The sequence below is a fragment of the Sceloporus occidentalis genome, unplaced genomic scaffold (genome assembly GCF_023333645.1).
Source record: "Sceloporus occidentalis isolate IW3139 unplaced genomic scaffold, rSceOcc1.0.p SCAF_1, whole genome shotgun sequence".
Lineage (NCBI taxonomy): Eukaryota > Metazoa > Chordata > Lepidosauria > Squamata > Phrynosomatidae > Sceloporus > Sceloporus occidentalis.
This window is the reverse complement of record NW_028316981.1, coordinates 86,109,857-86,127,910: the sequence shown is the minus strand read 5'-3', so window position 1 is coordinate 86,127,910 and position 18,054 is coordinate 86,109,857. Positions and strand designations below refer to the sequence as shown.

The 18,054-nt window shown below is 41.1% G+C and overlaps 1 protein-coding gene across 1 annotated transcript in view; it reads left to right on the top strand.

Annotated features, from left to right (window-relative positions):
- Positions 1-1,255: 1,255 nt before the first annotated feature.
- The window catches only part of LOC149321754 (polypeptide N-acetylgalactosaminyltransferase 10), a 64,106-nt gene continuing 47,307 nt past the window's right edge, over positions 1,256-18,054 (top strand). Inside the window, exon 1 of the mRNA XM_089528034.1 lies at positions 1,256-1,475. Within this exon, the coding sequence (XP_089384160.1) occupies positions 1,281-1,475 (195 nt within the window). The 5' untranslated portion in view covers positions 1,256-1,280. The remainder of the gene's footprint in view (positions 1,476-18,054) is intronic.

The following is an 18,054-nucleotide window of genomic DNA, read 5'->3' as shown; positions in this document are numbered from 1 at the left end:
TAAGACTGAGAGAGAGGCTGCAGCAAGGCTCTGTGCCTTGGCTGCTCTGCCTACTGGTTTTCCAGACTTTGAATACGTAAATGCAATCTTTCAGCTTTAGATGTTAACATGTACACCTTACAACTACCAAAAGTTAAGTTCAGATGAAGGCGTCACAGGAGCTGATGGTTGATGGTTGTTTTTTGAGGTGCAAGAAGTCTTAATGGGATTCAACTATTACCTTTTGTAACTCTTTTAGCTCACACCTCAAACACTGTCGATTCCTCCATCCATCCCCACCTTTCGTTGTCACCTTTAATCATCTTCTGTAGGGTTCCCCAGAAGTGAGTGCTTTGGGACTTACTTCCAGGAAAGCCTGCGGAGGCTGGAGCTTGACTCAGGTGGTCTTTATGGCACAAAGGGATCTTGAGGCTAAGAGAAAGAAGTTGGTGGCATCAGTTTTCGTAGACCTGAGTCTATTTACTCAGATACATGTGCCATTCCTCATGCATCTGAGGAAGTAGCCTGCAGCCTATGGAAGCTGATGCTGCCAGTGTCTCCCAGTCAGTCTCCCAGAGTGCTGCCATGGCCCTGGCTTCCTGGTGCCAGCAGGGCTGGTCCTTGGCTGCCTCTTAAGGCCACGGGAGCTGCCAGGGCCCCCTTCTTCTTTCCCTCTTGTTCCCCCTCTGACTGGAAGGCCCTTCTTTCCACAGCCTCCCCTTCCTCGAGGCAGCCTGGCCTCGTGGCTCAGAGACTCCGCTCCGGCCTTGGGCGAGTCACACTCTCTCGGCCTCCTCAGAGGCGGCCCTGGCAAGAAGAGAAGCCCTTCCGAAGAAGGGCGCCGGGAGTCTGGCTGGAGAAGGAAGGAGAGGCACGAAGAAGGGAGTCAATTATGGGACCAATCCAGATCTCTAGCTCTGACTCCGGAGGCCAGGGTTCAGTCAGGGAAAGGGCGGGTCACACTCTCTCAGCCTCAGGCGCCGGGCTCTCCCCACCCTGGGATTACTCTGGGGGCCTAGGCTGCAGAGCCTCCTGGCTCTCCTCCTTCCTTCCTTCCTTGCCGAAGGGGGAGGCCGAGAGGGCAGTACCATTCCGTGCCGGAGGGGAGGGGCTGTGGCTGGGGGTGGGCGTGGCAATCCCCTCTCCCTCCCTCCCCTCTGCTGGCGGAGGGGGTGGGCGTGGCCTCCGGGGCGGAAGTGGCTGACGGCGGGGCGCCTGCTCCTGGCCCGGCGCTCTCTGCCTCTGCCTCAGCCGTGCCACTGTCTGCCAGGGAAGACGCCTGTCCCTCTCCGGCGCCTCGGATGCGGCGGAAGCAGAAGCGGCGGCTGCTGCAGGCGGTGGGGCTGGCGCTGGCCGTCCTCGTCTTCCTCCCCAACGTCGGGCTCTGGTCCCTCTACAGGGAGAGGGCGCCCGGGGACCCAGCAGCAGCAGCGGCGGCGGCGGCGGCAAAAGGAGGCAGCAAGGATGGACGAGGAGGAGGAGGAGAAGAGGAGCAGGTCAGGCAGGGCGCCTCCCTCCCTTCCATTGATCTTAATGTGTAATATTGGATATTAAAATAATAAGCCATGCTTGATATTTAACATTGACACTAATATTTAATCTAACATATTGACATTAACATTAATGTAAACATTAAACTTCAAAGATTGCCTATTGGTTTAATACTTAACATTACAGACTGACATTAAACATCGGTGTCAATATCTCATATCAAACATTATTTGCTATCATTTTAATATTTAATATTAGATATTAAATGTAATATTAAAGTAAACGTTAAATGTCAAATATTACTTATTATTTTAGTAATATTTAATTAGACATTTAATTATTCAATTACATGTTTGAGATTTAATATTTACATTAATGTTTAATGCTAATGCGTAACGTCAAATATTACAATAATAATAATAATAAATAATATTTCATATTTGGTGCTTAATTTAAGTATGATTTAGCATCCCCTTCCCAGCCCCTTTCCTTACAGCTTTTCCTGAGCCTGGAAGGCTGCTGAGTGTCCTCCTTTTCCCGGACCTGTCCTCCTTCCTGTCCAGGAGGAATCCCCCTATGTCCTCCATTTTTTAGCTTCTTCTTCTTCTCCTGTTCGCTCCTCCCCATTGTTTCTTGAAGTCTTCCTTTTTTCCAGGACCTGTCCTACATTTCTGTCTTTCTATGCTCTCCCTCTTGAGCATGGCTAAGAAGCATGCATTTATGTTTATACCAAGTGTTTTGCGTCTTTTTATTATTATTGTTATTTTTATTATTTTTTGTAGCTGTTATTTTGGTCACGTCCTCCATTTTTCTTGAGCAGGTCCTCCTTTTCCAAGGCATGTCCTCCATTCAAGTCTCCTGTGCAGGAAGAATCCCCAAAATGTCCTCCTCCCTTTTGAGTATGACTAAGAAGCATGGATGTATACTTGTATTTACGGCGAGTGTTTTTATATTTATACTGAGGGTTTTTATATTTATACTGACTCAGTCTTTTGGTCTGTCGTCCTCCTTCGCGGTGCTTTGCTTGCCTCTGGTAAGGAGCAGCCTTGCCTTCCAGGAAGATAAAGGGAGGGATGCCATTCACAGAGAAGGTGTCTGTCTGACTGGGATGAAAACTGAGGGCTGCCGCCTTCAAATCGCCTGTGGACCACTTTGTCCTCAGAATGCCTTTTATATTGCTTTTTAGTTCATTGCGTGCGTGCCTCCAAGTCACCTCATGCGTCTTACAGGGTTTTCTTAGGCATCGAACACACAGAGGTGGAGTCGAAGGCTTTCATGGCCGGCATCCATAGCTTTCTGTGGGCTTTCTTGGCAATGTAGACATGTTCTAGAAGAGTTTTCTCCTTACATCTCGCCAGCAGCTGTGGCAGGCATTCTCTGAAGATGCCAGCCATAGATGCTGGTGAAACGTCAGGAGTAAACTTCTAAAACATGGCCACATAGCCAGAAAAACCCACAAAAAACTACACAGAGGTGCATTTGCCAGCTCCTTATGGTGTTAATTTAACAGCATCCCTATGAATTCCTATCAATTTCACAAGGTTTTCTTAGAAGTGGAAAGACTCCTCAGACAGATAGTGACCCCTTGTATTTGTTGAGAAGCTGGAGCGTGAAATGCACAGATATAGGATGGGGGACACCTGGCTGAATGAGACTACGTTGAAAGGGATATAGGAGTCTAAGTAGACCACAAGTTGAACATGAGTCAACAGTGCGATGTGGCAGCTAAAAAGGCCAATGCGATTTTAGGCTGCATCAATAAAAGTATAGTGTCTAGATCAAGGGAAGTAATAGTGCCACTGTATTCTGCTTTGGTCAGGCCCCACCTGGAATATTGTGTCCAGTTCTGGGCACCACAATTTCATAGAATCATACGGTTGGAAGAGACCACAAGGGCCATCCAGTCCAATCCCCTGCCATGCAGGAACTCTCAGTCAAAGCATCCCCGACAGATGGCCATCCAGCCTCTGCTTAAAGACCTCCAAAGAAGGAGACTCCACTACACTCCGAGGAAGTTTGTTCCACTGTCAAACAGCTCTTACTGTCAGGAAGTTCCTCCTAATGTTCAGGTGGAATCTCTTTTCCTGTAGCTTGCATCCATTGTTCCGGGTCCTGTTCTCTGGAGCAGCAGAGAACAAGCTTGCTCCCTCCTCACTATGGCATCCCTTTAAGTATTTAAACAGGGCTATCATATCACCTCTTAATCGTCTCTTCTCCAGGCTAAACATACCCAGGTCCCTAAGCCTTTCCTCATGAGGCATGGTTTCCAGACCCTTCACCATTTTGGTCACCCTCCTGTGGACATGCTCCAATTTGTCAACATCCTTTTTGAATTGTGGTGCCCTGACCAAAGCAGAATAGAATGGCACTATTGTTTCCTTTAATCAAGACACTATACTTCTATTCGCGAAGTAAAGCCAGAGAGAGAGAGATACTTCTATTGATGCAGCATAAAATTGCATTGGCCTTGTTAGCTGCCACATCGCACTGTTGACTTATGTTCAACTTGTGGTCTACTTGGACTCCTAGATCCCTTTCACATGTAGTTTCATTCAGCCAGGTGTCCCCCATCCTATATCTGTGCATTTCATTTTTCCACCCTAAGTGCAGTACCTTACATTTCTCCATGTTGAATTCCATTTTGTTAGCTTTTGCCCAGCTTTTTAGTCTATTCAGATCATTTTGATCCTGTCCTCTGGGGTATTAGCTACTCCCCCTAATTTGGTGTCATCTGCAAATTTGATAAATATGCCACCAATTTTGTCCTCCAAGTCATTGATAAAGATGTTGAATAGCACTGGCCCCAGGACAGAGCCCTGTGGGACCCCCCTGGTCACTTCTCCCCAGGATTTAAGAAGGATGTTAAGAAACTGGAGCGTCTCCAAAGGAGAGCGACTAAAATGGTGAAGGGCCTGAAAACCATGCCCTATGAGGAATGATTTAGGGAGCTGGGGATGTTTAGCCTGGAGAATAATAATAGAGAAAGTTAAGAGGTGATATGATAGCCCTCTTAAAATACTTGAATGGATGTCATATTGAGGAGTGAGCAAGCGTGTTTTCTGCTCTAGAGACTAGATAGTGGTCCCCAAACTGTGCTCTTTAAAGGATTTTGGACTTCAGCTACCAGAGTCCCAGACTGTTGGCCAACATAGCTGAGGCATCTGGGAACTGAAGTCCAAAAAATCTTAAAGGGCACAGCTTGGGGACCACTAGACTAAAACATGGAGCAACGAATGTAAGCTACAGGAAAAGAGATTCCATTAAGGAGGAACTTCCTGACAGTAAGATCTGTTTTAATAGTGGAACACACTCCCTTGGAGAGTGGTTGAGTCTCCCTCCTTGGAAGTTTTTAAATAGAGGCTGGATGGCCATCTGTCGGGTATGCTTTGATTGAGAGTTCCTGCATGGCAGGAAGTTGGACTGGATGACCCTTGGGGTCTCATCCAACTCTATGATTCTATGAATTTCATAGGGTTTTCTTAGTCAAGGAATACTCAGAGGTGGTTTTGCCAGTTCCTTCCGCTGAAATACAGCCTACAGCAGCTGGTAATCATTTCTCCCACCCAAGTACTAACCAGAACCAACCCTGCTTACCTTCCAAAATCAGATAGGTACCTTTTGGGTATATAGGCCCATGGTGCTATATCAGCCACGTACCAAACACCCATGGAGTGAGAGGTGGCTTTTGCCACCTGTTGCTTTAAGCGTGTGGGACCTTTGCTTATCCTTCTGATCACCCCCATCCTAATCTCTGGGTTGGCTGACTCTGTGCCAAAGGTATTCCCTCCCAGCCACCCATCTGGGCCGTGCTTTGAGGGGTCAATGTCACGTTCCATTAGGTAGGATTTGTTACCTTAGTGGTCTGCTGATTGTGTGTACTTTATTCCTAGAAGTAAAACGTTCGGAGCTGGAGATAGTAAAGCATAGCTGTATGTGCAATACTTGTTCTTTTTTCTGCAGTTTCATTTTCTAATCAAATGGACTCATAGGATAATCTTGCATATGGACAAGATATCTAGATTACCTCTGGTGTCTCTATTAAGAGTTTCTAGATTTGTCTTTTCCATTAACAAAAAGTTGGCATCTTTGCCATTTTTGTACTCTTATCATTAAGAGTAACTAGAATCAAAAGAGGTAGAATTCAGAGGAAGAGCCGTGTTAGTTTGTAGAACCAGAGATGTAGAGGGATCTTGTAGCACCTTTGAGACTGACTGAAAGAAATTGGCAGCATGATCTTTTGTAGACTAAAGTCTACTTCCTTTTGACCAAACACATCTGAGGAAGTAGACTTTAGTCTACGAAAGCTCATGTTGCCAACTTATTAAGATCTCTGCATCTTGGAATCAGTCACACACTCTCAGCCCCAGAAAATCCCTTGTTAGGTTTGCTTTAGGGTTTCCACAAGTCAGAAATGACTTGAACACACAACAACAACAACAACAACAACAACAACAAAGAATCAGAAGAGCATGATCTGTCACTAGTAGCTAAGCTTCTTAGCTGTTACACTGTTATTGTTCAGGTCACCTGAGAGCTAAAAATATAAGGTTGCAATGCTACACATATCTAACATGGAAGCATTTTAAAAAATTATGTTGTAATTTTTTAGTCAGATGCCACAAAATTTGGTTATAAATTCAGGGAAAATTTCATTAATATGAATGGAGCTTATCTCTGAATAAGGTTATATTACTTTTGGGAGGGGGGAGGGTTGTTTACACTTTTATCTCCTGCGAGTCTTCTGGCTATAGGAGCATGAAAATATTACTGGGGTATACTCATCTCGGAGTTCTTAAACCACATAAGTCTCTTAATTTATGGGAAGTTTTATCCCCCTCCAAAAGGAAATAGCTCGGTAAATACCTTGATTATGCATGATGCAGCTGTGGTAATTGTATCATACTTCTTTCCTAAAGATAATGAGGGGGCCAAGCCTTTTTATTGAAGATAAAATGTCAGGAAACACAAATCTGCAGGGAATACTGAAAATAATTAATGTTAGTAGTATACATGAGTACTGAGCTTCTTGTGCCTTAATTTCAGTGTCTTAACTATCACCTCATGCGTAGGCTTTTCCCCTTTTCTATTTTCATGTTTTGTTTCACTTGCAGCTTCTCACACATCCACAAATAATAATCTGAAAAGTGCATAATTGGGAACTACGTAATCTAAAGCCCACAGACTTAACAGGCTGAGTTCTCATTCTGGGCAAAGGATAACCTGTCAGAGAGTATGCAAAGGGACCTTGTAGCACCTTTGAGAGTACTCTGAATGACTGTCTTCAGGCACTGAATTCTGCCGTGAATATGGAGGGCCGACTGTACATGCAATATATGCAATACTATAGTAATATACATGCAATAGTACCTTCTTTTAGTGGTGACATATAAACAAAGAGTGATGGTATTTAATTACTAAAGAATGACAAAATTTAGTGCTTCTGTGTTGCAGCATTACTTTATTACTAGCACAGCTGAGCGCAGTCAGAACATACTTAGAATGAATAATGTATCTTCAGCTTTTTTTCTCATTAAGAAAGCATTTGTTAAATTACTGTTGCAAAGCTGTGACTAACCTAGTATGTCTCTCTTTTAAAAGAAAAAAAGCCCAATTCCACAGATCTACAGTTTCCAAAAAATAAAGATTTGTGGCTCATTCTAATAAAAGTACATGTGAACTAAACAGTGTGAAGAATTAATATTGGTATCTTTTTCATTGTTATAGTCTAGCCTAAGGAAGTTCATAGAAGGACAGGAAACCATGCCCTATGAGGAACAACAATGACTATTTTGGGATTTTATCTGTTACAAATATTCTTTTAAAAATGAAATAAACTAGGACATGGTTGTTCCTCATGTCCCAACAGTGTCTGTCTGCATGGCAGGATCTCCCTCAGATATAATGGACTATTTTTCTCAGATAGGAAAAAAAAGGTAGTATAGGGATCACAGGCTGTCTCCATCCAACTTCCTTATTTGCTCAGGAAAAAATTGTGATTATTAAAGTCACCTGAGGAAGGAGTTGTGCACCTGGATGTTTAAGTCAATGCTTTTTATCCACTCTACAACTTCACCTCCTTAAACAAGATTTATTTCTTTGAGAAGAAGTAGGTAATACTGGATACAATTGATAAAGGACCTTATTGAAACTGACATCCCAGTTTCTTGAGAGTATGAAATGCTTCTGAAAGTAGCATCCTACTTTGACTCCAAGTTGTTATTAAATGCCTTGTTTAGGCTGCAGAACAATTGTTCACAACTTATATGATGAAGTAGTCTCTTGCCACAATCATCAAGTTAGTTCCTTGGTTTGTTTTTTTACTACTGATATTCTTCTGGAAGATAATTAATACTCATGAACATAATTTTGAAAAATGTAATGAGTCAGTGTGGTGTAGTGGTTTGAGTGCTGGACTCTGGAGAACAGGGTTTGAATCCCTTCTCAGCTATGGAAACCCACTGAGTGATCTTGGACAAGTCACCCTCTTGCAGCCTGAGAGGAACACAAAGGCAAACCCCCACTAAACAAATCTTGCCAAGAAAATCCTTGGCAAGGATCACCATAAGTTGGAAATGACTTGAAGGCACAAAACAATACTGTATATACAATGTGTCACCTGTTTGCCTAAATAGAAAATATTTTTAATTAATGTAGTGACCCATGCTTTTCCATGTGCCAAGTTTTCTCAAGAATTAACAATTTTTAGGATAAAAAATAGCAAGAATCAATCCTAGAGAGAATGGAATACAGTGCTACTAGTAGAATGCATAGGTCCCAAATATACGAGTGAATATGAACGATTATATGGGAAAAGAATGATCAAACCACTTAGCTATTTTATCTGTCAACACAAACTTGCAAGAGAAATCGACTGTGTGTTTTAGACATGTAGAAAATGTAACTTCAACATTAAAATCAAAGCTTACTTTTCATGAACAGTCTAGATGTTCTGCATGAAACTGAATTATGCTTTTTGAGGGAAAGGATAGATGTTTAAACTTGGTTCTTCAAGAGTGTTCTTACTGAACAGCACAATCCAGGAATGCCAAAAAGGGCAGGAAGGATAAGGGAGGTGGAAGGAAAACTCTGGGGTGGAACAGACAGGCAAAATAAAACAATTTCCAACCACTTTGAAAGCAGAGTGTTTAGATGATGCACACCTCCAAAGAGGGCAGATAGTTCACCTTAGTTCGGAAGATGCGCATCTTCACCCCTGTATATAAACGCTGTGTCGTAAGTGCAGGGCTGCAGCAAAGCAAAGAAATGAAAAGGCTCCAACTCCAATGGCAATTACAATATACACAGACCAGACAATCTAACGGGTGCATGGGGTGAAGGGGCCTCCACAGTTGTGTTTTGCCAATATATTACTTGTACACGGATGCACCGATGCCCTGTACAGGTAGAACATCGCACATGTGACACTGTGGCCGATCAGAGGGGCAGCCATGCAATAGGATGGCATCTGGACGGGCATAGGAGGTACTTGGGGGTTGCCAGTGGTGTATTTGTGCAATGATGGGGAGGCAACAAAAAGATTACTCAGCAGCGTGGCTTGACACCACACCGTGTGGTCTGGCCATGCAAACTCAGCCCGCCTTGGGAGTGGGCCGCATGGGCAGCGGGGTTTCAACCTGTTTTGAGAAAAAGCAGGATCAAGCAACTTTTTCTGCCCTGTCTGCTCTGGCCCTCTGTAAGAAGAAAAAGTCTTGTGAAACAGCAAAGGTTACCTTGTGCAACACTATGGCCATATTTGAAGGTAATTGACTGATCATTGCTTATCCATTCAGCAACTAAAGGGAGATGGTACTTCAGATATAGCAGACATTGGGCACAGAAAATGTAGCCTGAGAAAAATAGAGCATTTGTACACCAGAATTTCACTAAATACAGTACTCTGAAATTTCTGAAACTGTCCAGAATAGTAATGTGCATGTAGAAATAATATTGACAATGTGTACTTTACTCTGAAATCCAAGTTTAAGAATTCCTTCATTTAATACAAAGTAAGGTAGCAAGTATTCTTGCTATATAGACAAAGGAGATTATTAAATGTGCTAAAACTGCGTAATGAGCCTCTCAAATTTCTAATGGAATTTATTGAGTAGATTATTTAAATTTAAATCTTAAATAGAGCATAACTAGAATAAAAGCCATCCTACAATAAGCTATTATAAGCTTTGACAGAGTATTTTATCGTGCTCAGAAGTAGTGCAATAAGTATACTTTGAATAAATAGACTCTTGGCTTTTACAGTTGATTGCCATATGGAACAACTCACAGGTACATTTGAACCCCCACTAGATCTCATGGCATGTAGTAATGTGTTTCTAAATGACACACCAGATGATTCTTAGAGTTCAAAGTCTTCTGCTCATTTTTGATTACACATCATGATGGGTGCTGGCAATTTCCTGTTGTCTGTTTAATACTAAAAAAAAATGTTTTCTGCCAGCTTTTCAAAATGTTAATTTCTAAAAAGTTGACAAGAGAATAAAGCTAATGGCTTTTGATAGTTGACTACCATTTAACAGACTAACTTGAAGTATTATTGAGTATACGCAGTGCATGTGTTAACATTAGCTATGATTCAAAACTATGGGATTTACATGAGACTCTTGATTAGATTTTGATTGGACTTTAGAAGGAACCTCTTGATAGTAGGAGTGTTTCAGCAATGGAGGCAATTGCCTAAAGAGGTGATGGGATCTTTATCCCTGGACATCTTCAAAATGAGGCTGGACAACCAACTGATAGGTATGCTTTAGTAGAGATCCCACATTGAGCAAGGTGTTGGACTTGGTGGCCCACGAGGCTCCTTTCAACTCTGTAATGCTATGCTTCTATCCACGTCATACTATTTATCTGATTTTTTTCCTCTGAATAACATTTTACAGTAATAGGCCTTCATCATTATGGCTATGATAATAACATGTACGGCTGGCTGCCATTGTTTGTGTGTGCAGTATTTATTACAAGGTAGGGCTGGAGTTTTACTGCTTGTGAACTATGCATAATCATACTGAAGTCAATTCCTCAGTAAGATTATCTGTGTGGCTGAAATGAGCTTATCCTTCAGTTACTGGAGGCTTTCATTGCAGTGCTTGTATAACGAAAACTGAAGCAGCTAGCACTTAGGTGGTGTCGTCATTCTGCTCAGTGTGTTGACAGTACACTATTAATATATTACTTTTACCATGGTTTGTTTTGTTTACAAAAATACATTTTTAAAAACCCAAGAAAATTGTGTGCTGCCTCTTCTTCTGGAGTGCTGGCTCTGTGCCACAATTGGTCAGGGCTGGCAGAGTTTCCAAGCCAACAGGAGCCCTATCTCTTTCTGGCCTAAGGTGGGTGGCTCTGGGCATCCCTCCATCCCACCCTGGCTGTGTCCCCCTGATGTGACCAAGGCCAGAGTCTGAGATGCAGTGATCCCAGTGCACCATCCACTTGTGCCAGAACTGGAAAGTGAAGCCAGGATGGCCAATTAAATTCTACCAACCCTTGGGAAAGGTAGTGTGTGAAAGATATACATTCCACCTCTTCTCAAGAACATTTTTCTCTTGATATTACCATAGTGCAAGAGGTAGGTGCAGTATGAGCAGCAACATGGGGCTTTATCATTTGGAGTACAATTTTTAATTCATATTTACTCAGAACATTGTTATTAGAGTTCTGTGGCTTAAAACTAGTGGTGTGGCTGATGTTTATCTAGATGGAACAAACGTTTGGTTTTTGAATTTGTTCATAAATACTATGAATATATGCTTTTGGCCATTTCAAATTCATTCCTTTGTTTTCTTCACAGCAGTGTCTGTGTCTGTCTGCCTCTCTGTCTTAATTAGAAGGCAGAATACCAAACAAAATTCTACATTGTACTGGTGGAACAGAAAAATCACAGACCTTTTGGATACTAAAATTTAATTTTTCTAGTTGATGATACTTGCTTTCAAGCCATTTCTAATTTATGCTGACTCTAAGCAGGACCTATCATGAGGTTTTCTCAGCAAGATTTGTTGAAAGAGAGTATGCCATTTCTTCCTCAGAGGCTAAGTGAGTGCATCTTGCCCAAAGAAACACTTTTGGTTTCCATGGTTCAGTGGGGATTTTGAACCTTGGTCTTTCAGAGTCCTGGTTCAGTACTCAAACCACTATATCATACTGTCTCTATAAACTTATTATTTAATCTTTTTTATCCTATTATGCTGATTCTCACATTTTGTCTGAAATTACCGTTGTATGGAAGCTTTCCTATCTTTTTGACTTTTTACTCAAAACAATCGGAATTCTGCAGTGTGTGTACATATGTACACTTTCCTCTTTATCTCTTTTGGTTTATGAAGTAGCAATCCATTATTGAAAGGGGATCTTTTAAACCTGTGTCGGAAAATGCCTAAACTCCTTTTGCTGAAACTGCAACACAGACCTTTACTGAAATGCAGACTATTTCAAACATATGATTTTGATTATTGTTTTATTCTTTTCAAAAACAGATACAACATATTGCTTTACTTTCTTGGTTTATTATAATCAACTGCAGATGTTTTAAACATCAGTATTTAATGGACTTTGACAATATCTAAAAACCAGCTGTTTGGCAGCTTCTGAAAGGGTTATAAATATATTCTCAGATATGAGTTGAAATAAGGTCTTATGAATAAAACTCAGGAATCATACATTCATATACTCCTTTCTTGTTAATTAGGTACTGAAAAACATTTTTATATTATGCAGAACAGTTATCCTGATGATTTTGAATCAAATGCCTGCCCTTTTTTCTGACAGAGAAGATAAGCTGCTGATTTTCTGTGTTTTTAAGATGTGTTCATAATCTACAGTATTTTCAGTCCCTATCATTTCCTAAAACTCTACAGTCCCAGTAAGGACTGGGATTCTTATTACAGTCTGCCCACCCCAATCACAGACTTGCCATCCACGGATTTGAGCTTCCGCAGATGGCAAACCCTGGCTTTTTAAATGGGCACATGTTCATGTTGACGTGCATGCATGTGTGCACGCGCCCATTGAAAACAATGGGATTTGAGCATCCGTGTTTTTTGCTGTCTGCGAAGGGGGGAGGGTGGAACGGATCCTTCACAGATAGCAAGGAACTAATGTATTTTACTTTCAATAAATTATACCTGTGCTGGATGGAAGAAGTGGTTCTTCTTGCATTGCTACAACATTATCAAAGTAAAGGTCATTCTGCATTTTTTGCTTTGATCAAAAATCTTCTATCATCAGATGTTTAATGTTTGCAGCCCTCCAGATATTATTGGACTACATCGGTCCACCAGCCTCAGTCTGCAGAACCTGTAAGAAAGGAATTGTGAGAACTGCAGTCCAACAACATCTAGAGAGCCACAAATTGCCCATCTCTAATCCAAAGAATCCACGTTATTCTATATAACAGATTTTTTGTATAAATATTGTGATTAAATAAAATGAATTAGTAGGTAAGATTTCGAATGTTAGTGTTGGCTTGACTGCTGCTTGTAAATTTAACACAGAGCTTATAAAGTTCTTGTGGGACCAGGTCCCGTGGTATCTAAGCAAGTGCTAATGAAAATGAGAGAATGCTCCTACCCCACATCTATTCTGGGAGCAATATTACAGGGGCCAGTAATATCACCCACAACATCAGAGGTGCATTAACTTGCTCTTCTTCCAGTGTCATTCTATGGCAGCAGTGCTAACATAACTACCCTAAAAGCACTAGATACCATCTGGTCTTGGAAGCTAAGCAGGGTTGTCCCTGCTTAGTACCTAGATAGGAGTCTGCCAGTGAATGCCAGGTTTGTGGTGATTAACTGCCCTCATATCAGCCACAACTCATGGCGACCCTGTGAAGGAGACATCTCCAATACCCCCCCTGTCCTCCACTGCTCTACTGTTCCTGCACATCTATACCTGTGACCTCTCTGATTGAGTCTATCCATCTTGCTTGTGGTCTTCCCCTCTTTCTGCTGCTCTGTACTTCTAGCATTATTGACTTTTCTGATGAGTCATATTTTTACCAGGTGCTGTAGTCTGTATTTCAAAGGTGGGAACTGACAAAACCAGCTCTGAGGAGCCATTGCTTAAGAAAAGTTGAAACTTGAAAGCATATTTACACACACACCAGCAATGCCCCTCTACACTGCATTGGAGAAAAAGGTCAGTCTCTACGCAGGAGGATTAATGGACACAAATGTAACATTTGCAATGGCAGTACCCATAAACCAATTGCAGAACACTTCAACTCTGCTGGACATACAATAAGGGATTTATATGTTGCGGTCCTTGAACAAAAAAACTACAAAGAGGACTAGAAAGAGAAACAGCTGAATACAAGAGTCCTTGCTATTGCATATAGTGTATAACCAAAGGAAACTTTTCTTTTGAACCCTGGGAAACTAACTTTTAGTTAACAGGTATATTCTTTTCACACATCTACTGATCACTGTAAAGATCTGAAAAGACCTGTCTCACTTTGCCCAAGCTTTTGCAAATTTAGGATAAGAGACATGATTTGCATCTTTCTTGATCCTATTACTTTACATTCTGTCTCACTCCCACAACGGTATAAATATGATTTGTATCTGAGACCTTAATATCACTCTGTACTGTATCTGAATAAGTAAGTAATTTTAGTATTAAAGGTGCTGTCACATTACTTTTTTTTTCTCCTCCTCCCTTCCTCCTTTCCTCCTACTTAGTTACTTTTTTGGCAGAGTGCTATGGAAAAACTATTCTGAAAATTAGATTGCTGTGCCTCTCTGTAGTATTATATTTACCTTGGTGCATTTACAAATGGGATCAATATGAAAAATAGATGTCCCTATTCAACTTGTATCTAGCAGCAATTCTCATATTTATAGCTTTTATTATTACTTTATTATGGCTGGAATCCAAGCCAACATGTATCGTTGATCCACATGTGCACATAGATTTTAAAAATTCTTTCCATCAAGCTTAAGCCTTCTCTCAAGGTTAGGACCCTCTAAAATAACCCACAAGGCAGAGGTGGGCAACTTGGGTGGCTCTAGAGGTGGCAAACTGGCAAAAATGCCCAAAAAATTAACATCAGAAGTGGAAGTCTATTTCTGGTTTTGAAAAATTGGCATTTTATAATGTTAAACAGTTTAAGAAATCCCTGTGACATATTGGAAAGATAGCTGCTGCTGCTGCTGCTGCTGCTGCTGCTGCTGCTGCTGCTGCTGCTGCTGCTGGAGGTTTCTGCAAGAGGCCATTCACCTCTTTTTCTTTTTTTTTTGGGGGGGGGGGGCAGAAAAACAGGATGTCAAGCAGAGTTGAGGGGATTGAGTCAATGGCTGTGAAAACAGTTTGGTAGACCCATGCTGCCTCAGCACTGCACTTTGCCCACCCCTGTCATAAAGCTTAAAGGTCCACCATTAGTAGGGTTACCCGCTCCCCCTGTAGAGGGGCAGAGTGGAAACACTTTTCACCCATGTGTAAGATACGGGTTTAATCTCATCCTCTAGGTAGGATATAAACTATCCATGGCATACATTTGGATCCAACTAGATTTTTTCTTAGTTTTCAACACAACATTTACTCACAAAGCATATCACAGAAATTAAATACAATACAAAATAAAATACAGAACACAGAGTTGCCTAAAGGTCAGGGAAAGCTCAGCTAGGGCTGTGTTCAGGAATTGTGGAAAGATGCCTGGAAGTAGCCGCCTTCCTTTGTTGCCATAATCTCAACAATGGTAGTTAAAAGTATTGGCAACTATGCTGAGAAATATCACCAAGACCTCAGGAGACAGTTGTGTGCCTTCTGATGTTTTGTGCTCATTTCAGGGAGACATGACACCTGTTTATGTTTATAGCTCAATTTAGCCCAGTGATGTAACTTTTCCAGAAAAAGTAACACTATGACATGTCTCGGTGGTCTAAGTAATGTAGTTTGATCTAGCTAACACATTTGGTTTAAGTGTTGTATTCAAACATGTCCACAGCATCATGTAGAAATTATTTTATTGGAGTGTTTGCAATTGCATAAAGGGAATTAGCATATACCTGTACTTCCCTTTTATTTAACAAAAAACGACTATACCTGAAAGAACCATTTGAAACACATACAGTACTCAGAGGTCATTTAGCCAGTTCCAAGGGTTGGTAGAACATGATTTATCTTGGCTCAGCTCTTGTTTTTCATATAAGTTCTTTTAGTAGCAGTTATGTTTTGGTGAAGCAGTAGGCAGGGTTTATATTATTTTCTTAATTATTTCTCATTTTATTATGACTGGATCTCCCTCCAAAGATGCAAAGTATATCTATTTTTGTTGAGTAAACACATGTTTACAGTTGTGTAGGGGATATTTTCTGTTTCCTTAGTTGCCTCCATAGCAGCTGCTTTCTGTTGGTGTTGTTTATCAGAAAGTTAGAACTTCAGCAAGACATGAATAAATACTGATTAAGCACAAAATATACTGCTTTAATATATATGTATTTACGTACCAGAATTAACTTTTCATCGGATATAGAGGCATTCAGAAATAAACTATCCATGTTTCAATCATATTGTTGTTTTTTAAATAATATCTATACTGAGGATTTAGAAAGGAGCTTTGGGAAGATGTCATGAGAGGAGTTAAAAAAAATAAAGCCAGTGAATACCAGATACCTTTTCCAAAATTTCTTCATTAAAAATTGTTCATGACAAATAGTGTTGTTATTTAATTAGGAGAGATTAAAGAGCACTTTGAAAGTTCCATTAGGGCAACTTCAGAGAAGAAAACATTTGAACACATGTACATCCTTCAGGACCCTTCTGTTGTTGTTTGCTGCCTTCAAGTCTACTTTGACCCATGTCAACCTCATGAATGAGAGACCTCCAAGTTACCTTATCTTCAGCAGCCCTTCTCAGGTCCTGCAGACCCATGGCCCCTGAATCTATCTATCTAGAGTGCAGTATTCCTAATACCCTCCACCTTATCAAGCATTATGTTTTCTAGCAAGTTGTGTCTGCTTATTATATGACCAAAGTATGACTCACTTTAGTCATATCCTGGCTTGTAGAGAGAGTTCAGGCTTGATTTGCTGGAGGACCCATTTATTTGCCTTTTTTAGTTGCCTACAGTATCCACAGGACTCTTCTCCAAAACCATATCTCAAATGAGGTGATTTTCTTAGACTGTATCACATGTATCAAATAGTGTACAGTGTATCATATAGTGCACTTTTTTCCAAAATGTTGGATGGTTAATTTTTTTTAGCATATTTAGTATGTTCACAGAATATTACATGCACTAATTTTTCTGAAGTCCATAAAACAATCACCTAAAGTAGATCACTGGTAGCCTCTTATTACAGATTGGGCTACTGCATTGATAGAGCCAGGGCTGGAGAGTAGTGGTGATTTTGGGGTACTCCTTGTCCTACTCCACAGTAAGATTTTGTTTCTTAATTTTACTCCTACTCCTGTAAAAACCTCTCACTCATTTACTGCTTACTCCTGCTCCCCAGCCCTGGGGAAAAGCCTCAGTTGCTTTGCAAGGCTGGCGTGTGTAAGTGTCTCTCTTTGCCTCCTTTCCCCAGTACAATATAATAAAAAAATGTGTTTGCAAACACAATATAATAACAGGAATAAAATTGCAAATCCAAGTCAAAACATCAGTGTATAGTCCTTGTTAGCAGGCAGGAAAAAAATTGGCTGAGATAATGTATTATCAGATGTTGCTACAACAGAGCTGTGTCATAGCTACTTCTGCTGATGCCATTCCCCAAAATCTACTTGTTAGGCCAACTGGCATGTGAACTGTCTCTGAGACACTGCAGATCAGAGTGATAGGAGATGATGACTGCAGTACCCCCTCAAGTCATGTGGTGCATTCAGAGGCAGCTGGGGAGATTCTTAGGTTCCTACTGCAGCGGCTCATCTTAGCATGCCCCATGAGTGGGAGGCCACTCCAGTTCTCATTTCCCAATGCCCAGACCTCAGGCACCTTAGAAGCACTTGAGTTGGGGAGCTACCTGTCTTAAGAGGTTGGTTTGGAGGTCATGCTCAGTCATTAATGACCACAAACATGAATCCCAAATGGTACTAGTTTATAAATCCATTTTACAATCTTGCAAATATTGAACAAGATGCCAGCCAGAGTCCTAGTCCAACACGTAAACCACTACTTCAGATTGGTTCTTCTTTTCTTTTCTGCAATATGGGGCCCTTTTGCTCCCTCCAATATTAAAAAAAGCAACAAAACAAAAGGGAGGGAGGACCATGGACAGAAATCATGTTTGATCACTGCATTGCATGTACAGTTATTTTAAAGAATAGTTAAAGGTTGGATCAGCCCTTCCTGGTGAGCTACTTTGTTTATGCAGTAATTGTACAATTTTGATAATATGTTATGCTTTTTAAAACCAAGCTGCTTTTAGTGATGTATGAGGTGTTCAAAGTGGCACTTGCTTGGGAGAAAATGTTCTCTTAATGCTTGCTTAAAACCTGCTAATTATTAATTAACTGTCTTGGTAGCACGTCACCTCCCCCACCTAGTTTTTGTATCTTAAGCAGGGGAGGTGGGAGTATAAGCTACAGTCTCTTTCATCCTCTCCTTGTTTTGGCATTTGCACATAC